This window comes from Arachis hypogaea, chromosome 9 (assembly GCF_003086295.3).
Source record: "Arachis hypogaea cultivar Tifrunner chromosome 9, arahy.Tifrunner.gnm2.J5K5, whole genome shotgun sequence".
NCBI lineage: Eukaryota > Viridiplantae > Streptophyta > Magnoliopsida > Fabales > Fabaceae > Arachis > Arachis hypogaea.
In genome coordinates, this window is record NC_092044.1 from 10,407,782 (window position 1) to 10,433,347 (window position 25,566).

Below are 25,566 nucleotides of genomic sequence, written 5' to 3' on the forward strand. Positions count from 1 at the left end.
TTTTTAAGATGTTTTATAATAATTAAAATTTAATATCTATAATTGATTAAACTGTATTATTCTTTTTAAAATTAGGCTAGACAAATTAATTTAAATAAAAAAGAGTGAATTAAATTTTAAATTGATCTAAATTAATATTACTTTTTATAAAAAATAACTACAATATCCTTATTATAAAAAATAATTAAAATACTCTTATTATATATATATATATATTAATTTTAAAAATTTTAAATCCTAATCCTATGACAACAGAAAAATAAAAGACTAGAATTTAAGATTTTCAATATATATATATATATATAATAGAAATATTTTAGTCATTTTTTATAATAGGGTATTATAGTTATTTTCTATAAAAAATAATATTAATTTAGACCAGTTCAAGATTTGATTCACTATTTTTTCGGTCAAATAAATTTTTTAGTCTAATTTTGATAAAAATAACATAATTTAATCGATTATATGTATTAAATTTTAATTATTAAAAATATCTTAAAAAAAAGATTTTTTAGACATCTTTATTTGAGTGATTTTTTTTTGTTTTCATTAAAATACAAAGTTTAATACATGGATGGTAAGTTGGGTGAGTTTTGGTATTTATTGTGACGTTCGTTCTTCCAAGTTCTGTGGCGGTGGAAGGAGTACTATCATGTCTGTGGCTCCAATTTAGTCGTCCCTCATTTCATACTAAATATCTCTTTTTAGTTTCGTACAACTGTACATGTAATAAAATAATTATTAAATTTTATTTTAAATATAAGTATTTTTAAAAAATAAAATATTTTTAATGCTATTTTGTTTTTTTTTTATTTATAATAATAATAATAATAATAATAATAATAATAATAATAATAGAGAGAAAAGATTCCAATAACGTACAACTTAGGATATATTGGCTGCTGCTTGAAGATAAAAATAATCATAGTTTACCATATTTTTATCACTATAAAATTGTGATGACATATTCTTTTATAAATTTAATTTTGATATATTATCAGTATAAAATAATTTTATATTAATAGTGAATTACGTAATGTCATGTCAGCAAAAATAACTATCTTTTATATTAATTACGTGAATGATTATCTAAAAAAAGGGATGTAATTCACAAATGTATACAAAATTAAACTGCACGAATATTTTATACTGTGAGTATAACAAAATTAAACTCTTTTGTCATAAGCATATTAACAAAAAAATATGATGTATATACTAAAATCAGTCACTATATATTTGTGAATAAATATATATATTATTTAACTTATTTTTAGTGTATATTTTATATTCTGATATATATTTTAGGATAAAGTAAATTTTTTGTTTCTAAAGTTTGTTAAAAATTTTAAAAAGACTCCTAAATTTTAATTTGGTTCAATTTTATTCCTAAAATTTTCAATTTTACATCAAATACACCTTGATAGATAAATTTTCAAAAAGTTTAGGACCAATCAAATAATAAAGTATGATAACTATATTTAATTTACTTGTGTTGAAGATTGTTTTTGTGAAATTGTTGTTAAATTGATTTTAATTTTTAAAAAATTAACCATAAGAGACATATTTGATGTAAATTAAAAAATTTTAAGATAAAATTAAAATAAAATAAAACTTAAAAATATTTTAAAATTTTTTAATAAATTAAAAAATAAAAAATATACGATATTATATTTAATTATTTATATTAACAACTGAATTTGACTATACACTTAATATAGTTTCATTAATAATTGTCAAAATAACCTCCCCTCCTAATCTCAGCTTATTGATGTTCCTACTCAAATAATTCACTTTTCCAAGAAGAAGTCTTAGAGGGTAAAAAAAATCCTTCCAGATCTTGTCTTTATATTCTAATTTTTTGACACATTATTAAGTCACGTATTCTTTTTACTTTTGGAACAGTTAATATGGAAATCAGTATCTAACAAATAAAACATTGTCCCAGTATCATAAATAAAATCAAAATTCATTGTACCAGGAAAAATTAGTTATGATTTCATCATATCGTTTTCTATTTGGCTTTTGAAGGTGTTACTTCTAATTAAGGATTAACAAACACTCTTTTGGCGGTTCTTGCTATATCAACAAACACTCTTTGTTTTTTTTCCCCTGGTCTCTAAAATATCGTTGTTGGACTCAATTCTTGAAGTTTCAAACGATGTAAGTGGATACTAGCACTTTCATTTTAATAATGTTCAAACTTTATTGATGATCACATATTTATATGCATTATTGTTGCTTCACATGCATATTTATATAAAAATATAATAAAAAATGTGTAAAAACAAAAATATTTCGTGAACACGAAGATTCAGCTACTACGTATTTATATATTTTTATATACTTCGCATATTTTTCAATTAAAAAAAAAACAAATTTATTATAATAGAATAGTCAAGTTTACCTTTTCATAGAAATAATCAAATATTTTCATAAACATAAAAAGTCAGTTACTACTATATTTTCATATTTTTATTCGTATTTTAATTATAAATATAAATATAATTTGATTATATTATTTATAAAATTTAACTATGAGTGTGAATTAATTAAATTTGATTATATCATATATAATGTTTGATTATATCACTTAAAACTTTGATTATAAATGTGAATAGATAATTATTCTATATTCTAATTATATTTTTATATATATAATGACCGATTAGTGGGTAATTTACTTTTTATGTTTAACATATCATCTGATATTATTGAAATTGTTTTTAGGTAATGAGTCTTGTAGGAAATGTATAATTCGTTCGGTTCAGATCGATCCAAGTTTGTTTTCATCTGAGATCAATGAGATATGTAAAATTGAACTAATATCTTGATAACCACTCTTTAATGTTATCTAAAACTTAAATGAAAAGTCCGTTAAATTTGTAATAGAAATATTTAATAATAAAAATAGATTAGTCAAAAACAGTCAGAATTTATTTTATTTAGTATTTATTAATTTTAATAACAATTAATAAATATTTAATAAAATAAATTTTGATTTTTTTATTGTCTTTTACTGAATTTGTAATAATGGACCTGCAAAAAAGGGATGAGGACGTTTTATATGACTATTTAGTTTTCGATTTATAGTTTTTGATTTAGAACAATTTGTTTCTCTTTTAGAAAGTATAGGGGCAAATCTTCTGTAGATCCAGAAAAAACGGGTAAAAAAAATAGTGAATTGTCCACTACAAGTGTTTATCTACAAGGTGAATTCTCTTATGATTTTGTCATATTCAACTTTACTTCTATATTGCACATGTTAAGACTTGTGAACTCAATAAAGAGTCTCATCTTGTCTCTTCGGTAGGAATAGTTATCTTCGTCAAAGAATAAAAGTTTGGGAGGAGTTTTAAGTGTATCGAGAACATCGGTATTTCAGTTGTTTTAATCGTTGATCTGAATTATAAAAAATATATATAATATATATTAATTAAAATCAACAGTTAAAATAACTGGAACACTAGTATTTTTGGTACACTTAAAATTTTTTCAAAAGTTTGTTAAGTATATAATAAGAGCCCTTCACAGATTTGACTAGATATAATTCTGCCATCATGGATTTTTGTCTCTTCAATCCATAAGAGGTTTGTTACGGTAGGTAACCGGAGATTAATAGAGTAGATGGCGTAGGTTGGCCCAAAGGTGTGAAGGAGGAGATTTCCGAATGAATGCGCAACTCGGGTGACTCCGTCCGACTTGTTTGTACGAGGAGAGGGGGGTGGTACCTGCAAAGACACTCCGATGCCTAAGTTAGCAAGAGTGTGAGCAGGTCTAGAGAGTATTGGGCTTAGAGATACCTGAGGGGTGTCAGTGTATTTATAGTGGTGAGCCAATAACCACCGTTGGAGTAGTGCCGTATCTTTTGGGTGTTAACCGTCCCTTTATCTTAGGGAGGTTAAGATATGGCTTGATGAAGCGGGTAGAGAGATTTTAGGGGCGGTTACTCATTTGAATGAGCGTTTATCTGCCCGCTAATCTCATGTCCGACTTCTTTAGCGTAAGTCGCAGTCGACACCGACTTCTTATATGAAGGTCGGTGTTTAGCTAGGCTTAATCCTCCGAATTAGGCCTTTTATTTGGACCTGGGCTTTTATCATTGGGGCAGGGTAGGAACAGTGCCCCTACTTGAGCCCAAGATCTCTTTAGGGCTTGGGTTCAAGTATTTAACTCGGGTTCGTAGCCGACTTTCTTGGAGAAAACATGGGTTTATAAACCGACGTGATTTTCGCGACCTTTTGTTTCTGACAGTTACGTCTATTCAAGCGTCGTGTCCGTTAGGGATGCACTTAGGGATTGATGGCTTTGGTAACGGTGCACTCTCATTAATGACTGCTCCGTTTTTACCATTATGCCCCCTTAGCATGTTTATAAATACTTTCCCTCTCTTTCATTTTTCCGTTTCTGCAATCTTTCAAACTTCTTCTTTCTTTGCTCGTGCTGTATTTGCTCGTACTACATTCTCGTGCTCCGGAGACTTCTGCTTCTTCCTACTTTTATTTCCGGAAAGAGGTTAGTTTTTTTTTTCTCCTTCTTCGCACTTTTCGTATGACTTTACTTTGTAGAAAAATAGGTTTGTAGACTTGTGCTTGGCTCCTTTTTCTCCCCTCTAGAGACCTTTGTTTTTGATTTTTCCTTTTCTTTTTTCCCTTTGTAGGTTTCCTCATTTTTCTTAGAGAAAGAAAATGGCCTCCGTAGATTGGGTTGACATTACTGTTCTGGGGGAGGAGCCGTTGGTTGATGCGGAGTTTATTACTCATCTTCGCACCCACCACCGGCTCTGTACTTTGGATGAGGAGGAGCCTAAATATGAGTTGCTTGTTCCCGGTTCAGAGGACCGAGTTTGTCATGGGAGAGCCAACGAAACGGCTCCCCATTTCTTCTTTATGTATGAGTGCATGATCACCCGTCTGGGCGTCTTTCTGTCCTTTTCAGATTTTGAGATGTCTGTTTTGCAGCATTGTCGGGTTGCCCCTACCCAGCTTCATCCCAATTCTTGGGGTTTCTTGAAAATTTACCAATTTATTAGCCATGCTCTGGATTTTCCGACTTCTCTGAAAATCTTTTTCCATCTTTTTCATATGACCAAGCCTTTTAGTGGGCTGAACAATAAACAACAATGGGTTTCCTTCCGAGCCATACAAGGTCGGAGGATTTTTACCCTTTTTGATGAATCTTTTCATGACTTTAAAAATTTCTTTTTCAAAGTGCAAGCTGTAGAGGGTCATCACCCCTTTTTTCTGGATGATAATTCTTCTCCTCGCTTTCCTTTATACTGGCTGGAGGCCTCCCCTTGTGAGAAATATGGTCTGGATGACCTGGATGAAGTAGAGGCTGCCGTTGTGGGGTTCCTCCGAGAAGTATGGGGGAGGGCCCCATATTTGGATACTAAAAAGTTTCTCCAAGGGTCTCCGACCTTTATCCAATCACAGCTAGGTAGTTTTTTCTGGTCTGTTAGATTCCCGACTTGTTAACTGATCATTCCGACTTGTTTGATTCTTTAGCTATTGTTTTCTTTTTCAGAAATGGCAAAGACAAACGCTCAAGAATCTTTCCAGAGGGTCCAGGAGGCTAAAGCTAAGTCTCGCGCTCGGTCTGGTGGTGCCAGGATTATCTCTCCTCCTCCTCGGAATGTTGGGACTCTTTCTAACCCCATGGTGATTTCTTCTTCAGCTCCCTCTCAGCCGCCCTCCGTCGTCCGACCTTCTCCTGATCCCAAGAAGCGCAAGACCTTAGAGTCTGGCTCTTCTGGGGAGGTTAAAGCGGATGCTCTTGCATTCGTCCGAAAGAATATCTATCCTCATGCTCGTATAGGCATGGATGATATGTCTGTTCGGGGCCACCTTACCACTATGATCGAGGAGAGTCTCAAAGCGGCGGGGGTCTGTGGCAAGCTCTTGGATATCTTTGAGAGGGCCCCTCTCAGCTCTTTAGGGACGACCTCGAGGGTCGAGGAGCTGGAAGGAAGGCTCCGCGCATATCAAGAGCATGAGGGAGAGTTGAGGAAGGAAATTGCCAAGCTGAGGGAGGAGAGAGATACCCTCCGGGAGAAAGGGAAGGCTTTGCAGGCCCAATGCAACATGGAGATGGATTTGAGGAAAACGACGCAGGCTAGCTATCAAAGCTTATTCAAAGATCTTGTGTCTGTGAAGACTGACCTATTGAATTCTCGGAAAGCATATGAGGAGTTGGAGGACTCCATTGCCGATGGTGCCGAGGAGTCTTGAAGGATCTTCCTGGAGCAGGTCAGAGTTATTGCTCCCGACTTGGATCTTTCTCCTTTACATCCTGACAAAATTGTCATTGATGGTGCCATCGTAGATCCTCCTGCCCCCGTAATTGTTTCTGAGTCAGAGTTGAAGACTCGGGGGCAGAGGATTATTGAGTCTCCTCCTCGCTCTAAAGATGCTCCGAGTACTTCAATGGTTCCTCCGATCTCTTCATCTCCCATGGATGCTTCTGGTGGCGCTCCTCCCGATTCTGGTGGTGGTGACCCTTCTGTTGTGAAAAAATGATCTTTGGCTATTTGGGGGTCCGGCCTGTGGGCCCCCCATTTTTAAACTCTTTGTTTATTTATTCTTAGCTGTGCAGTTTGAACAATTTCTTCTGGCCTTCCCAGGTCGTAAACAAAATATTTAAAAAGTACCATTTTTTGATGAGGGTTTTTAAGTTAGCAAAATGGATACCCTTTTGGGATAAGGGTTTAGATTACCTTATGCGTGCATGCTTTTTGGGTTGAAGTTCCCTTGATCTTTTCTTGCAAACCTTTGTTTTCTGAGCTTTTTTGTTTAAGGACCTTTGGGACAGTCTTTAAACTTTTCCTAGGTTTTCCAATCTCTTTTTGTTATCCCTTATACTCGACTTTGTTTTAGCGAGTTCTTATGACTTAGGTTATTTTTGCGATACGTTTCTCTTATACTCGGTTCTTCGCTCCGATTTACGGGTCGGAGTATTTCCGAGCTTTTTTACTCGGGTTCTCATTTCGTCTTATGAGTCGGATTGTCCCCGAGTTTTCACGTTCACTCATATAACCTCTTTACACCGACTTGTACCTCGTCGTTTTATCCTGACGACCATCTAGGTCGGTTCATGGGATTTTCACGTTTTGTCGAGCTTAAGTCGGTGCGTTTCGTAGAAAGACTTATAAAAAATAAAAAGGATTTTATAAGAGATATTGTAGGTGAAAAAGATCTTTATTTATTGGGGAGGTACCTTCTTGCTACTAAGGGTTTTTATAGCCTATCTTCCCTTAGCCTCTACTATGATGCCTCGTTAAAAACCCTTCTTCAGAAAAAACCCTTTTGGGAAAAAATCATGAAGTTAGGAAAAGAGTACATCAGGGAGTAGAGTTCGCTTTTAACTGTAGTACCTTTTCATATTACAAGCATGCCACGACCTTGGTAATTCAGTGCCGTTCAGGTCGGTTACTTTATAATAACCTTTTCCTAAAACTTCATTTACTTTGTATGGTCCCTTCCAATTTGCGGTGAGCTTTCCTTCTCCTGATTTGTTGACTCCGATGTCGTTTCTGATTAAGACCAAGTCATCAGGGGCGAATGTTCTTCGAATGACTTTTTTGTTGTACCTTGTAGTCATCCTTTGTTTCAAGGCTGCTTCTCTTATCTGGGCATCTTCTCGGACTTCGGGGAGCAAGTCGAGCTCCTCTTTGTGTCCCCGTACGTTTCCGACCTCGTCATGGAGAACTACCCTCGGGCTTTGCTCATTGATTTCTATTGGTATCATGGCCTCTACGCCATAGACTAGTCGAAAAGGTGTTTCTCCCGTGGCGGATTGGGGAGTTGTCCTGTAAGCCCATAGCACCTGAGGGAGCTCTTCAGCCCAAGCTCCTTTTGCTTCCTGTAATCTCTTCTTTAGCCCTGCCAGTATGACTTTGTTGGCTGCCTCGGCTTGCCCATTGGCTTGTGGGTGCTCTACCGAGGTGAACTGATGTTTGATTTTCATACTGGCTACTAAGCTTCTAAAGGTGGCGTCGGTGAATTGGGTTCCATTGCCTGTAGTAATGGAATAAGGTATCCCATATCTTGTGATGATATTTTTGTAGAGGAACCTGCGACTTCTTTGAGCGGTGATGGTGGCCAATGGTTCTGCTTCTATCCACTTTGTGAAGTAATCTATCCCCACGATCAGGTATTTGACTTGTCCTGGCGCTTGGGGAAAAGGACCTAACAAATCCATTCCCCATTTTGCGAAAGGCCATGGAGAAGTGATACTGATGAGCTCTTCTGGTGGAGCTACGTGGAAATTTGCATGCATCTGACATGGTTGACACTTTTTCACAAATTCTGTGGCGTCTTTCTGCAAGGTCGGCCAGTAGAATCCAGCTCGGATTACTTTCCTGGCTAGTGACCTTGCTCCGAGATGATTTCCGCAGATCCCACTATGTACTTCCTCCAATACTTCGGCGGTTCTTGAGGTCGGCACGCATTTTAACAATGGTGTCGATATCCCCCTTCTGTAGAGGATATTTCTCACCAAGGTGTAGTGTTGTGCTTCCCTTCGGATCTTTTTAGCTTCTTTTTCCTCTTTAGGGAGGATGTCGAATTTCATGTATTCGACTAGGGGGTTCATCCATCCGAGGTCTAGACCGATTACCTCAAGTACCTCTTGCTTATCTTCTGTTTTTTCTACCGAGGGCTCTTGGAGGGTTTCTTGAATCAGGCTTCTGTTGTTCCCTCCTGGTTTGGTACTTGCTAACTTGGATAGGGCATCCGCTCTGCTATTTAGATCCCGAGTTATGTGTTTGACCTCGGTTTCTGCAAAGCGCCCAAGGTGTTCCAAAGTTTTTTCCAAGTACCTCTTCATATTAGGGTCCTTTGCCTGATATTCTCCGCTTATTTGGGAGGTCACCACCTGTGAGTCGCTGTATATCATTACCTTTGTAGCACCGACGTCTTCTGCCAACTTTAGTCCGGCGATCAGGGCTTCATATTCTGCCTGATTATTTGAAGCCGGAAATTCGAATTTTAAGAAAACCTCTATCTGGGTTCCTCTTTCATCTGCCAATATTATGCCTGCGCCGCTTCCCGTTTTGTTGGAGGATCCGTCTACATAGAGTTCCCATGTAGTCGGCTTTTCCTCTTGATCTCCTGCGTATTCTGTGACGAAGTTAGCGAGGCACTGAGCTTTAATTGCTGTCCGAGTTTCATATCTCAAATCGAACTCGGAGAGTTCTATTGCCCATTGAACCATTCTCCCTGCAACATCCGTCTTTTGGAGGATTTGCTTCATGGGTTGGTTCGTACGGACTCTTATTGTGTGAGCTTGAAAGTAAGGTCGTAGCCTTCGTGAGGCTATTACTAGGGAGTAGGCAAACTTTTCTAGTTTGTGGTACCTTAGTTCAGGGCCTTGTAGAACCTTACTGATGAAGTAGACTGGATGCTGTCCGACCTCGTCTTCTTTTATCAGGGCTGACGAGACAGCCCTGTTTGCTACGGATAAGTACAGAACGAGGTCTTTCCCCGGTACTGGTCGGGTTAGGATAGGAGGTTGGCTTAAAAACGTTTTGAACTCTTGGAACGCCTCCTCGCATTCTGGAGTCCATTCAAATTGGCATCCTTTTCTCAATAGGGAAAAAAGGGGAAGGGACTTTAGTGCCGATCCTGCCAAAAATCTGGAGAGGGCTGCAAGTCGGCCATTGAGTTGCTGGACTTCTCTCAAACAAGTCGGGCTTTTCATTTCTAGGATGGCTCTACACTTATCGGGATTGGCTTCAATCCCTCTTTGTGTTAGCATAAATCCTAAAAATTTTCCTGCCTCCACCGCGAAGGCGCACTTTGCAGGATTTAATCTCATCCCATGCAGCCTTATGGTATCGAAGACTTGCGAGAGGTCTGATAGGAGGTCGACCTCCTTTTTGGTTTTTACCAGCATGTCATTGACGTATACTTCCATTAGGGTCCCTAGGTGGGGGGAAAACACTTTATTCATCAACCTTTGATATGTGGCTCCTGCATTCTTCAATCCGAATGGCATGACCACGTAGCAAAAGTTAGCTCTGGGTGTGATGAATGATGTTTCTCCTGGTCGGGTTCATACATCGGGATTTGATTATATCCCGAGTAGGCGTCCATGAATGATAAGTATTGGTACCCCGAACTGGAGTCCACTAGGGTATCAATACTTGGTAGGGGATAAGGGTCCTTGGGACATGCCTTATTTAAGTCGGTATAGTCGACACATATTCTCCATTTACCATTCTGTTTTTTGACTAGCACTACATTGGCTAGCCATGTTGGGTACTTGACTTCTCTGATGAAGCCGGCTTCCAAGAGCGCCTGTACTTGTTCTTCTACTATTAGGGCTCGTTCTGGGCCGAGCTTGCGTCTTCTTTGTTGTACAGGTCGGGACCCTGGGTAGACCGAGAGTTTGTGGGACATGAGCTCGGGGTCAATCCCAGGCATGTCAGAGGCCTTCCAGGCGAAGAGGTCGGAATTTTCTTTTCGGAGTTCAGCCAACCTTTGTTTTAGAGTTTCCCCTAGGTTGGCTCCTATATAAGTGTTTTTTCCTTCCTCGTTACCGACCTGGATCTCCTCGGTTCTTCCTCCCGGTTGTGGTCGCAGCTCTTCTCTGGCCCTTGCGCCGCCGAGCTCTATTGTATGAACTTCTTTTCCCTTTCCTCTCAGATTTAGGCTTTCGTTGTAGCATTTTCTTGTCAACTTTTGATCTCCCCTTACCGTTGCTATTCCCGCTGAGGTCAGAAATTTCATGCAGAGGTGGGGAGTGGATACCACTGCTCCGAGTCGATTAAGGGTAGCTCTGCCGATCAAAGCATTGTATGCTGACCCTACATCTATGACTATAAAGTCTATGCTCAGAGTCTTCGATTTTTCCCCTTTTCCAAAAGTGGTGTGGAGGGGCAAAAATCCCAGTGGTTTTATTGGCGTGTCCCCTAATCCATATAGGGTGTCGGGATAGGCTCTTAACTCTTTCTCATCTAACCCTAGCTTGTCGAAAGCAGGCTTGAAAAGGATGTCCGCCGAGCTTCCTTGGTCTACTAGGGTTCTGTGGAGATGGGCATTGGCTAGGATCATAGTTATTACCACTGGATCGTCATGTCCAGGGATTATTCCTTGCCCATCTTCTTTTGTGAACGAAATGGTAGGAAGGTCGGGTGACTCTTCCCCGACTTGGTAGACTCTTTTGAGATGTCTTTTGCGAGAGGATTTAGTAAGTCCCCCTCCCGCGAATCCTTCTGAGATCATATGAATATGCCTCTCTGGAGTCTGCGGTGGTGGGTCTCTTCTATCCATATCATCTCGCTTTCTCTTTCCATGACTGTCCGACCTTTCTATGAGATATCTATCAAGCCGACCTTCTCTAGCCAGCTTTTCTATCACATTCTTGAGGTCGTAGCAGTCGTTTGTGGAGTGACCATATATTTTATGGTACTCACAGTAATCGCTGCGGCTCCCCCCTTTTTTATTCTTAATGGGTCTAGGGGGTGGCAATCTTTCAGTGTTGCAAATCTCTCTGTATACATCCACTATGGAAACTTTTAGGGGAGTATAAGAGTGATATTTCCTTGGCCTCTCGAGACCGAGTTCTTCCTTTTTCTTAGCTTCCCTTTCCCTCTCTTTAGTTGAGGGAGGGGGTCCAGGTCGCCAACTCAGGTCTCTCAATTTGGCATTTTCCTCCATATTGATGTACTTTTCAGCTCTTTCTTGTACATCACTCAGAGAAACGGGATGTCTTTTAGATATGGATTGCGAGAAGGGTCCTTCTCTAAGTCCATTGACTAGTCCCATTATGACTGCCTCTGTGGGCAGATCTTGAATCTCCAAACATGCTTTGTTGAACCTTTCCATATAGGCTCGTAAAGATTCTCCGACCTCCTGTTTTATTCCCAGGAGGTTCGGTGCATGTTTCACCTTGTCTTTCTGAATTGAGAATCTCATCAGAAACTTCCTTGAGAGGTCTTCAAAGCTGGTGATCGATCTCGGGGGAAGGCTATCGAACCACTTCATCGCTGCTTTCGATAAAGTGGTCGGAAAAGCTTTGCATCGCGTCGCGTCGGAAGCATCAGCTAGGTACATCCGACTTTTGAAGTTGCTTAGATGATGCTTTGGATCCGTGGTTCCATCGTAGAGGTCCATATCCGGGCTTTTGAAGTTTCTCGAAACTTTTGCTCTCATTATGTCCTCGCTGAAAGGATCCTCTCCACCCTAGAGCTGCTCTTCTTGTTCGTCGCGGGAGTTGTGACTCTTGAGGGAAGATTCTAGCTTTAAGAGTTTTCTTTCTAACTCTTTTTGCCGTTCCATCTCCTCTTTTAGGTACTTTTCAGTTTCCTTTTGCCGCTCCCGCTCTTGTTCTAACTGTTCCAGGCGGCTGTGGACTAACCCCATGAGTTCAGTTACATGGGATGGTCCTCCTTTTTCTGATTCGCGTCTTCGTGAGATCTGTCCGCCATCGATGGATGATCTCTAGACTCCCCGGCAACGGCGCCAATGTTACGGTAGGTAACCGGAGATTAATAGAGTAGATGGCGTAGGTTGGCCCAAAGGTGTGGAGGAGGAGATTTCCGAATGAATGCGCAACTCGGGTGACTCCGTCCGACTTGTTCGTACGAGGAGAGGGGGGTGGTACCTGCAAAGACACTCCGATGCCTAAGTTAGCAAGAGTGTGAGCAGGTCTAGAGAGTATTGGGCTTAGAGATACCTGAGGGGTGTCAGTGTATTTATAGTGGTGAGCCAATAACCACCGTTGGAGTAGTGCCGTATCTTTTGGGTGTTAACCGTCCCTTTATCTTAGGGAGGTTAAGATATGGCTTGATGAAGCGGGTAGAGAGATTTTAGGGGCGGTTACTCATTTGAATGAGCGTTTATCTGCCCGCTAATCTCATGTCCGACTTCTTTAGCGTAAGTCGCAGTCGACACCGACTTCTTATATGAAGGTCGGTGTTTAGCTAGGCTTAATCCTCCGAATTAGGCCTTTTATTTGGACCTGAACTTTTATCATTGGGCCAGGGTAGGAACAAGGCTTAACCCCTAGAAAACCATCCCTAATATCAAATGAAATGATCCAAATATGTACGAGAAGGGGGAGTGAAAATGATAGCAAACCTTTTCCAAAACAGAAGTTTTTAAAAGCTTATCAAGCTAGAGATTTTGAGCAACGAAATATAAGTTAATTATGATTGATTAAAATGCAAGTTAATTACTAAGATCTTAGTAGACTTATGATTTTCATTAACATATAATGTGGAAGGTATAAATACTTTTTAAAATATATATAGTAGACTTTAGTTTTGGATGAATGGAAATCGTACGTTGATTTCGTGATGAAATTGTAATGTGGGCAAATGGAATTAAGTTGTGAATTCTTTTTTATAGTATAAACACAGGTGAAATTTACGTGTAATTAGTAATTATTTTTATGTGAAGTTAAAAGTTAAAAATTATTAGATGTTAATTTAGTTAAATTTATTAAATTATCTAACGATTTATAATTATTAATTATTTTACATCTAAACAACTACATGTAAATTTTTACCATAAAAATATAAATAGAAATTAAAGTAAAATGATTTTTTTTTAATTTCAATCTATTTTTTTTGTTTGTTGTTAATACTAGGTTTTGTATAAAATAACAAAAAAATAGAGAAGAAAATATTTTCATTTGCTTTAATGATTATGATTTAATATATTTCTTATCCTGAAACTAGAAATTTACACGAAGAACTCGTTTTAAAAAATTTTCAAAAATGTTTTCTAACAAATATCTCAAATATTGAAAGGAAAGATAAAATGTTGCGCATTTAAGATTATTAGTTTTGAACCAAGTACTAGGGGTCAAGGAGATTTCTGAGATTCAATGTAAAGTAAGTGATAAATTCTTATTTTATGATAATTTTTGGATAGAAAATTATGAAATTTATTAATTTATTTTGTATTTTTTTTGTGACTAATTTATTTTGTATTTATTTACTAAGAATGTATATTATTATGATTTTTTTAAAAATTGTGTTTAACAGTTGAAAACATGTTTTTTGGATCAACAAAAATGTGGTAACAAAAAAAAATTAACCAAAACAGTCATAATTTGTCTTATTTAATATTCGTTAATTATTGCGACAGTTAATGAATGCTAAATTTTTTGCGTACGCATGGGACGCATCACACTCAATTCGTATAATTCTGGACTCAATTAAGCCCCATTCTAAAGCATTGAAGGCCTAGATTCAAGGCGGAGACACACACTCCAACATTCCATCATTTTAGATAGTTTTTAAGTTTTTTTTTTCTAATAAGAGAAACTTTAGGTTATATGTAGGTTTTTTTAAGATTCTTGTTAATTTCGCGCTCAATTCTAAATTTTAACCTTGTTTAGTTATAGTTTCCTTTAATTTTTTTTCTCACTTCAATTTTTTTTAGAGATACTTGAGTTACTTTTCTATTTCTTTAGTTCATGAACTTTGTTAATTTTAAATTTCTATTAATGCATTGATATTTTTATATTTTATACGTGTTAATTGAGTTGCTATTGCTGATATTTGATAATACTCGGATTTGATTTTGCTTAAGTTTCACAAATTCATGATATTTTTCTTTATTGCTCACTAAGTGTTTAATGAAATGTTTACTTTAACTATAGAGTAGATTTTTGAATTCTTTACTTGGAGTTTAGTAATTAGGTAAACTTGAGTTATTAATGTCTAATATTAATTGATAATTTAGGATTGTTAGTTGATTTAGTTTCTACTAACACTAATCTTTTATCAAATTTAATTGATAAGTTGATTAGAATTTGTGGATTGAGATCAACTATGCCTACTTAATTTTTCTCTGATGTCAGGGGATGACGAAGTAGAAATAACTCTTAATAATTGCTATGTTTGTGGTTGATAACAAAGATAGAAAGTCTAAATTCTCAACTCTAATTAAGACCTTTTAAATATTTGATTACCATCTCTTGTAGTGATTCAATTCTTAGTCCTCTTAGTTTAATTTTATTATTTTTTAGTGTAGTTGCTTCTTTTTTTTTTTTTTCTGTTGTCATCTCAATTGCATGTTTATTAGATAGTAGTTTACTTGTTTATTGTGCTTTACTTATTGCAATTTTATTGTTAGTTGTTCTTTAATTTTTAGTCATTTTATTTTTGTGTATTCATATTCAAAACCCAATTTTTATAACTAATAATGAACATTTAATTGCGAATTCAAAGGAGAATGATCTGGATTCAATTTTTTATTATTGATTTAAATTTTTTTTTGATAATTTTTTAAATTTTGATTGAGTTAATTGTTAGTTTAGACTATATTTATAATGTAATTAAATTTTTAAATTTTGTAAAATTTTAAACTAATGATTAATTTGCATCAGTATGTATAAAGAAACAAAAAAAAAAAAACAGAGAGAGAAACTGCTCTAGATCCGAATATACTTGAGTGATTTTCGGTGTGTTTATTTCATGAAGGAAGAATGCACAAAATCTAGACTTATTCTAACTTAGAAAGCGTATTATTTGTTAAAAAAAAAAAAAAGCTTCTAAATCTAACATAGTAGAAAAGGTAAATGCTTAATGATTAAATTGAGGCCGAACGTGTTGTGTGTGTTTCTTATTTTTTTTCAATTTAAAGTTACGAAAGGTGTACGAGATTCCGACTATCAAACTAATGAAGATATAAAAGGTAAGGAGTATAAAATAATTTTATATATATATTTAATTATGTAATATTATATTTAAAAAAAATTATTATTTAGATGATGATCTAAAAAAATAAATATAATTAGATGATTACGTAAAATTTTTTATAATATTATATCAAAATTGTAAGTTAACGGGTTGGATCAAATATGATGGTGACCAATTAATATAATGAGGTTAGTTAGAGTGTCTTAGTAGATTTTTCCTTCAAGTTTGTTTGAGAGAAAAATAAAAGGAAAGTGACGGTAGTGCTAGAATTTGAAAAGAGGGACGGAATCAAATTAATTTTAGAATTGAAGTTTTTTGCTCTATTTTTGCATAAGTAGATTATGTAAGAAATTTTTTTAATTTTATTTTTAAAATTAGAACATAACAGAATAGGAAAGAAGAAAATTAGGCAAATATATATTTTAGTTTGGTTTTTTTGTGCCATAAAATTTATATTCAGTTTCTTTTATAATTATGCTAAAATTTTTATTATAATCAAACTAATTACATACACCAATATCAATGAATTATAATTTAATTTATCTAATATCAACAACTAAACTTCTAATTAAATCTAGCTACTACTAAATTTTTGTTGGCATGCATTTCTTTTTTATTTTGTTCCACTATTTCTACTGTTTTTGGAACTGTTCCATTATTTCTGTTGTTTTTGCATTTTATTTTATACGGTCTTTGTGTCTTTGTTGTCTCTTATTTTTTATAGTGTTACCAAGGGTTTCTTTTATTTTTCTTTTTTTTTTCTTAGTAAATGCAGAAATTTCTTTTTTTGCATTTTGAATTTGGATCCTCTAAAGCTTGAATTTTACTTTAGAGAATAAAGTGTGATCTTCTAACCTTAAATAGTTTCTCTTTCATATTTATTTTTAGTTCCACCTATGAAATCAATAATGAGAGATTACATTTTATTCTCTAAATAAAATTTAAACTTTAGAAGATTCAACTCTTTACGATTTAGTTCTAATTTGTCTTCATAAGCATTGGATTGATGTTTTATTTTGAACATTGTGAAGTATTTTATTTTTATTCTCCATGATGTGGGTTGAGAGATGAAGTATTGGGCTGCAATATTAACACACATTAAACTACACTTAAACTTTTAATTCAATATAATAAATGTTTGTCATCGTACTAATATACTCAAAATCAACTCTAACTCAACAAAAAAAAAATAATTATTTTTTATTATTTGATGAAAAAAATTAGAAAAAAAAATTAAATAATATAAAAAAATTAATGAAACCTAATAATTTTTTTTAATATTAAAAAAATAAAAAACTTGTTATATTTTTTTACTTCTAATATTATTTTTTTAATATATTTTATAATACAATAGAAAAATAATTTTTTATAATAATTTTTTTATTTTTATTTTTTTATCCAAATATCTATAAAAAATAAAAATTTATTTAATTTTTTATTTTTATTTTTTTAAAATTTTTTTTCTTTATTTCTTTCTTTCCAACTAAAAGTAGCCATAGTATCAAATCAAGGATTTTTTTTAAGGTGTCTACAAATTTTTGTCTAAATTGATTAAATATGAGTACTAAGAGATGTATTTGAGCATTACTCTTTTATGAAGTTAGAATATGTATTCACTATTTTAATTTAAGAATGGTTAATTTTTTATTTTATTAAATTTTTTATTTTAAAGAATCTTGATTCAATTTATAAGTAATAGATACCATAAAACATATTTCTAAACAAATCAAATAATTATTTTAAAAAATTGAAAAAAAATCATTTCTTAATTAATTCGTATGTAAAAGATAAAGATAATTAGTTTAATAGACTCACTTTATCTTCTAATTATTCAAAATAGTAATGTTAGAGAAATAATAATTTAAAATTATATATTTATTATATTTAATATTATGTATTTATTTTAAAATAATTAATAAATATAAAATAAGAGAATTTTAGACTAATTTAAACTAATTTTTATTATTTTTGAAACATATGTCGGTTCAAAATTAGAGGCTGATAATATCTTTACTTTAATAATATCCCACAACAAATTTTCATTCTTAATTATAAATAGAAGTGCTTGGCATTGTAGAGCTATACATACTCTCCTTGAGACACAGCATGGATTTGGATACTACTACTTATTGTGTCCAAATTTTTGCTGCAATTTTAGCTTTGTTAATCTTATACTTCACCATAAGTTCCATTAGATCACATAACAATAGTGGATCCAAAAAAAGAAATATCAAAACCAAAGTTCCTGAAATACCAGGTGGTTTACCCATCATAGGTCACCTTCATCTTCTCAATGATAAAATCCCTTATTTTAGAACCTTCTCAGCCATGGCTGAAAAATACGGCTCAATCTTCGCTCTCCGGCTCGGCTGCCACCCGACAATCATGGTGAGCAGCGCAGAGCTCGCCAAGGAATGCCTCACAACGAAAGACAGAGTCTTCGCCTCGCGGCCGGACACGGCCGGAGGCAGATTCCTTGGCTATGACAATGCCATTTTTGGTCTCGCGCCATACGGACAGTACTGGCGCGAGATCAGAAAAATCGCGACGCTCGAGCTTCTCTCGAGTTACAGGCTTGAGAAGCTGAAACACGTCAGAGACAGAGAGATTTACACTCTTGTCAAAGATTTGTTCAGTTTTTGTAACTGGCAGGGGAACTCGAATAAGTTAGTTAGTGTAACCATAAGTGATTTAATAGAGCACATGACGTTTAACATTAATGTGCAGATGATAGCAGGGAAAAGGTTCAGTGATGAAGCGATTAAGGAAGAAAATAGTGAAGGATGGAGATTAAGGAAAGCGATTAGAGATGCTACTTATCTTTTTGGTGTTTTTGTTGTAGCTGATGCGATTCCATGGCTTGGTTGGTTTGATTTTCAAGGGTATGTGGGTTTTATGAAGAGAACTGCTAAGGAATTGGACTCTATTCTTCATAGGTGGATGGATGATCATATGAGAAAAAGAGGTGATGATGAGAATGGTAATAAATCTGAGAATGATTTCTTGGATGTACTAATTTCAGCATTTGAAGAAAATGATGAGATTTATGGCCATAAGAGGGACATAGTTCTCAAAGCAACAACAATGGTATGTTAATTTCATCTTAATTATTATTAAGACTAATATAATCGGGTTTATTTATAATAATGTATTAATATGCACCAATATTTCTCTTAGTTTACTTTTTTTATTTATTAAATGAATAAGTAGAAGGATTAACTAGTGGTGCACTCTATTAGAAAAGAAGTTAAAATTTAGAGAAAAAGATAAATAGATTCTTCACCTTTTGATTCGTAGACATTTAAGTCTTTGAGGATGTGAAAATATATTTAAATTTCTGACATTTTTAAAATTTAGATATATTGAACTCTCATATTTACTTGGGTCTGTTAGACTCAAAGAAAAAATCAAACGTGATTTTTGTTATACTGACCTGGTTGATACAGATACACACGTGAAAGAATTTTTAAAATTAAATAAAGAAAAAGTCTAGGGACCAGCAGTTTTATTAAATTTTGGCCAGCATGTAACCAGCAGAGAAAGGTGAGCTATTGGATGAAATTTTACACCAATCTCACATCATCAAATTATCATTGATGGCTAGTTGATGGCTAACAATCACAAAAATTGCTGCCCCCTAGCATTACTCTTAAATAAATTAGACTCATGATCAATATGTCTAAATTTTAAAGAGATTAATAACTTAAATATATTTTTAAAATTTTAAAAATTTAAATATTTATAAACCAAAAAGTTAAAACTCATGATTAATTTGTCCTTTTCTCTCAAATTTAAAACAACACCTGCCGCATCACGCTAAAAGGAGATTGTGCATCACGCCACTGAGGAGACCGCCACACGTTGCTGTTGTTGCCCCACCAAGGAAAAAGGATGTCGCTTTTTTTGTTTTTTAATTTGTTTTGGATTTTTTTTATTAATTTTAGATTTTTTCTTTTAATTTTTAAATATTTTTTTATATTTTAATTATTTTTAATTTTAAATATGTTTTTAATAATTTTAAATAGTTTTCTTTAGATGTTTTTTTATTAAATTTTAAATATTTTTTATGATAATTTAAATTTATATTCTATTAAAAAAAATTCAAAATAAAAATTGCTGGTTAGCTGCTCTCCTTGTTGGGTAGCTAGGGAGATGGAACAGAAAATATCTCTAGTACACATTTAGAGCCATATCCTTCATAATTTACATATATGTTGTGTGGTCCTCATCATAACTAACTAGTGAATAGGATTTTCCTAATAAAATTGTAACCCCGAGTTCCTAATTTCATTTTTTTATTGTGACGTCATCATTTTCCCAATGATATATAGTATATGTCAATAACAAATTAATAATATTTTGTTGTATATACGTAGATGCTTGTCCTAACTGGATCAGGAAGCACAGCCATGACATTAACATGGTCACTTTCCTTGCTCTTAAACCACCCAAACACCATGAAAGCTGCCAAAGAAGAGTTAGATACCGTCATTGGAAAACACAAATGGGTCCAAGAATCGGATATCAAAGACCTCAAATACCTCCAAGCCATTGTCAAAGAGACTCTTCGCCTCTACCCACCGGCACCCTTAACCGGAATCAGGGAAGCCACAGAAGACTGCTATCTAAACGGTTACTATGTCTCAAAGGGCACTCGCTTGTTCATCAATCTTTGGAAGCTCCATAGGGATCCCAAAACATGGTCTAATCCTGATGCTTTTGAGCCTGAGAGGTTCCTTAACGCTTGTTCGGGGATGGATTTTCGCGGTCAGGACTTCGAGTTTATACCGTTCAGCTCCGGAAGAAGGTCGTGCCCTGGCATGACGTTTGGAATGCAAGTTGTGCATCTGACATTGGCGAGGTTGATTCAGGGTTTCGATATGTCAACAAAGAGTGGTGCTGAAGTTGATATGAGTGAAGGGTTAGGTGTGGCCTTGCCTAAGAAACATGCCCTTGATATTGTTCTCAAACCTCGTCTTCCTTTGGAGCTATATGAAGGCCTTTGAATACATGTATGGGAAGTAGAGAAATAATTGGACACAATTATGTATCACAGAAAAGGTGACTATGAATATTTCTAAATGTTCAAGTGTATGTGTTAGGCATATGTAAGTTAGATATTTGCCTCTTGTTACAATTGTAGTCTTGTATATGTAAGAAGATAAGGGGTGCAGGAGAATAATGAGGTCACTTGGGAAATAAATGGTAGTGGTATTACTGTATTAGTGTATTTACTCTTACTAGTATCAATAAAGGACAAAAGTATCTTGTTGCTTACTGCTTTTAAAAGCTTTCCTCCAGTACTCGGTAATAAAAATAGATTGATGGAGCACAAATAAATTTGTTATTACTTATTATGGTGATAGTAGTAAATAATTTTTAAAAGAATAATTATGCATATAAGAAGAGTAAAGTATTTACAAAGATACATTTATTTTAAAAAATAAATTTATTTAAAATAGAATAGTCATGGCACGTTAATGTGAGATAAGAAAAGTAGGCAGAATTAAAAGAGTATAAACTTCGAATCTAAATTAAAGATAAAAATAATACATAATCAAAATTTAAATTTAAAATTTTAATCGTATTTGAACATTAAAAAAAAGGATAAAGAACAAATTCATCTCTGACCTTTTAAATTGTGGACTTTTAACTCCCTCAAGATTGGAAAATACAAAACGATCCCTCACCCATCAAAACGCCGTACAAATCGGTTCTTCCGTTCAATTTGGTGTCCAACACGTAACGGAATCTGTTTACCTTACGCCTATATGGCGTGTATATGCGCACGTGTTTTCAGGAGGGTGGTAACGGGGCTGACGTGGTGCTAGTGGAGAAAGTAATGGGACATTGTAGTCTTTGGGCACTCGGACGACGTCGTTTCTGATGTGTGTTTTGCAGTGGTGAGTGTGCGTTATGAAATATGCCAGTGCTGCCCATACCAGTGAGAAAGAATTACAAGAAGCCCTAGCACTACTAAACTTTTTCCTCCAAAAAATACAACGATTAGTTGTGGGGTTAGTCATTTGCCATGTGTTGTTTAGAGAGATTTTAGTGATTTAGATAATAAGGGGGTGGTTTTGTGGTTTGTTGTGGATTGGAAAATTTTGCAGATGGTTGATGTCTTTGGTGTTCTCGTGTTCCATCATGGGGGTAACTTTTCACGGAGGGCTAGCGGTGAGTTAGTGTATGTTAATGGTCAAGTTGAGTAGTTTCCCCCAATGAACTTGGATTTTGTCAATTTCGGCGATCTGGTCATGATGTTCAAAGGACTAGGATATCAATCCCATAAGGAGGCTTACTGGTATGATCCAAAAAGTAAAGATATGGAATCAGGGTTGCATGTACTGAGGGGGGACGCAAGGATCAACCAAATGCGACAGGCTAAGTTGAGGAACAAAGATACTGAAGAGTTTTACATTTTTTTTGCCATCCTGTTGATGAACCTGAGATCGCAGATGATGATTTTGAGAAAAATGCTGAGGTTGAGGAAAAAGTCGATTCAAATGACTTAGAGAAGTCGGATGGCTCGTCTACCGCCGATGATAGCACTGATAGTGATGAAGATGAGCAGTATAAACCACCTCCAGCTGATTATGAAAGTGGGAGTGATACTGGTGAAGATGATGAGGGCAGAAGGGTTAGAGCTGCCAAAGAAAAGAGGAAACATGTCTCCATCATCGAGGAAAGGGGTTGATCCCAATGAGAAGCCAAAAAAACAAGCAACACATGAATGTAAAAGGGAGAGATTTAAAGCAAGAAGGGTGGGCTCAGCTGGTGAAAGTTCCTCAAGGTCTACTGGGCCTGCTAAATAGCCCAGCACTAGTAGGCCTGAAAGTCAGCCCAACAGATCAAGGCCTGCTAGGGAACCCAGCATGAGGCCAGCCGTTGCAGACTATGTCAGTGATGTAGACATTGATAATGAAGACATTGTGTTTGAGTATGAGCCTGAAGAGCTGCATATCCCTGTCTCATCAGAGGATGAAAGGAACAAACCAAACTGGCCTGAGTTTGATGAACACTATGGCTTTGGAGAAGGCAGATTTGAGCTAGGCACAAGATTTGCTACAATAGAGAGGTTCAAGGAAGTTGTGAAGGATTCGTTTATTGCTAAGGGGAGGGAGTTGGTCTGGATTAAAAATGATAAGGAAAGGGTTAGAGTTGGCTGCAAGAATGAGAATTGTCCCTGGATTGCTCATTTATCATACAATAAACAGCTGCAGTGTTTCCAAGTGAAAACTTATAGGAGTGAACATACATGTGCAAGAGAACTGGGAAGTAACGCGGCTGACCAACACTGGATCAGCAAAAAAGTGGAGAAAAGGATGACCACCCATCCCCATATGAACACACATGAGGCCATTGATTTTTTAAAAGAAGAGTTTGATCTAGTACTACATCCTAAAATGGTTTACAGAGCTGTGAGGGAAGCCAAAGACAGGATCATGGGAAATAAGGTAGAACAGTATGGAAAGCTTAGAGACTATCTAATGGAGATATATAGAAGCAATCCAAGATCTACTGCGTTGTTGGACATTATTCCCCAGCCACAAGCACCCCCCAACATTCGACAAAATGTATATATGTTTCAATGCCTGCAAGAGGGGATTTAGGAGTGGATGCAGGCCGTTGATTCACTTGGATGGAGCATTCCTCAAGACCTATCATGGGGGCCAATTGCTGTCTGTTGTGGTACAGGATGCTAATAACCAGTTTTATGTCATTGCATTTGCTGTGGCAAGGTCTGAGTCGAAAGAGTCATGGAAGTGGTTTCTGACCCTATTAAAAGAGCACATTGGAGATGTGCAACAACATGGTTGGAATTTTATGTCTGACATGCAAAAGGTTAGTAAGTCAGATTCTCTATACTTAATTTAAGTACATTTGATGCAAAATGATGAAAGTCCTTCTTGAACCATTCTGTTTCAGGGATGATGCCTGCACTGAAGGAGATAATGTCGAATGCACATGTACGCAATTGTGTTATGCACATGTGGAAGAATTTCATCAACCATTTCAAGGACTTATATATCAGGGAAATTGTGTGGGACTGTGCAAAATGCACAACTGTGGTCGAGTTCAAGACAAGAATGGAGAGGCTGAAGGAAGTTAATCAGGATGCCTGGTCATACCTGATGAAATTTGAACCTGTAACATGGATAAGGGCCTATTTCAGTCATGGTCCAAAAGTGGACAACCTGACTAACAATATGTGCGAGTCTTTGAACTCCAAGATCACCAAGTACAGGTGCAAGCCTATACTCACAATGTGCGAAGAAGTGCGCTGCTACCTCATGAGGCGTATGGTTCAGCACAAGAGACTGATAGATTGCCATCATGGAAAGCTTACACCGGTTCAGGAGAAAATGTTGAAGAGGCTTGTTAAGCCAAGTAACAAATGGACTGCGGAGTGGATTGGTGATAACGAGCGCAAGCGATTTGAGGTCACACAAAAGGGATCTAAGTTGGATGTGGACCTGATTAAACATACATGTACATGTAACAGATGGCAATTAACTAGTCAGTGTGTAATTTTATTTCTCTAAATATTTCTTGTTGGATTTGCCTGCCTGCTGTTGTTATTTTACTTATGACATTGTTTCTTGTTGGATTTGCTTGCCTGCTGTTACTGTAATTATATTTCACTAATTGTTTCTTGTTGGATTTTCCTGCGTGCTACTGCTGTTTCCTTACTTGCATATGTCCAATTGTTATCCTCAATTTGTATATGTCTAAGTTGTATATGACTAATTATTATCCTTAACTTGTTGGGTTTGCTGAGAAAGGGATGCCGTGCACTCATGCAGTTGCAGCAATCATAAAAAAACATGACAACATGGAAGATTATGTGCATCCATGGTTATGCATGGAATCACTGAAGAAGACTTACGAGCACTTCATTCAACCTGTTACAAGTGAAGAGTTTTGGATACGGTCTAATCAGACTAGGCCTGCTGCACCTATCATTAAGCGGCCAATTGGTCGTCCAAAGGTACATAATAGGCAGAAGGACCCAGTAGAAACTGTTATTGAAGGTGAAAAACTGAGGAGAAGTTTCTATGTGACCTGCAGCAAGTGTGGTCAAACAGGGCACAACTATAAGACTTGCAAGGGTGCGCCATCCAACCCAAATTGAAAACCTAAGACCAGAAAACCAAGGAAGAAGACCCAAGACAACCTTTCTCTTGTGGTTATACCACTGTCACAATCAGCACCTGAGGCAGAAGTACTTGGCTGGACTAAGGATCTTTATGTCCCCTCGATAACATGTTTAAGGATTTAGTTGTCCATTTTAAAAGTGTTATAGGACTTGTTTGTATTTTTTAATTTTGCCTCATGGCTTTATTGTCTTTCTTTATGTCAGGGTGAGGAATATGACTCAGCTACTCCAACCAATCAGAACCATTTTACCACTTCCACAACTCCAGATGTGGCCCAGCAACAACCTGCTCTACAAGTTGCATCTGTGACCATGAATGCAGCCCCTGCAAGACAAGGTCAGGTTCCATTCAAACCTCCAGTCAGAATTTCAGCAAGGCCATCCAACAAAACATTCAGACCGAAACAACCAATTAGAAGGAAGGGTGATGGCAAACAACAGGTTCAGAAATCACAGCAGCCAAGTGTGGAAGCAGTTGAAGGACCATCTGATGAGACTCTGGCTGCAGTAAGTAGTGGAACTAAAAGGATGTTTCAGTTCATCCCCACCCCAGGAGTAAAAAATTTCAAAAAATGATGTTGATATTTTATGAGTCTGATGTAAAACTTGGATGAAACTTATTTTCGTTTGTTATACATTGTGGTGTCATTTTAGCAAAACTATGATGCTAAGGTTGTGAATTGTTATCAGACTGCATATCATGTTTTGTTTGGATTGTAATCTTTCAAACTTAAAATTTGGTTCAATGTTAAAT

The 25,566-nt window shown here is 35.7% G+C and overlaps 2 protein-coding genes across 2 annotated transcripts; both read left to right on the forward strand.

Moving 5' to 3' along the window:
- Window positions 1-17,699: 17,699 nt before the first annotated feature.
- Window positions 17,700-20,992, forward strand: LOC112710323 (dimethylnonatriene synthase). The gene is made up of 2 exons (XM_025762494.3): window positions 17,700-18,739; window positions 20,029-20,992. The coding sequence occupies exons 1-2, from the start codon at window positions 17,759-17,761 to the stop codon at window positions 20,656-20,658; spliced, it is 1,611 nt and encodes a 536-aa protein (XP_025618279.1). The 5' UTR covers window positions 17,700-17,758; the 3' UTR covers window positions 20,659-20,992.
- A 1,535-nt stretch (window positions 20,993-22,527) lies between these two features.
- Window positions 22,528-25,532, forward strand: LOC112708851 (uncharacterized). Its single transcript, XM_025760781.1, has 6 exons — window positions 22,528-23,229; window positions 23,351-23,497; window positions 23,557-24,145; window positions 24,439-24,644; window positions 25,017-25,319; window positions 25,467-25,532. Exons 1-6 carry the CDS (start codon window positions 22,528-22,530, stop codon window positions 25,530-25,532), a joined length of 2,013 nt encoding a protein of 670 aa, XP_025616566.1.
- Window positions 25,533-25,566: the final 34 nt, after the last annotated feature.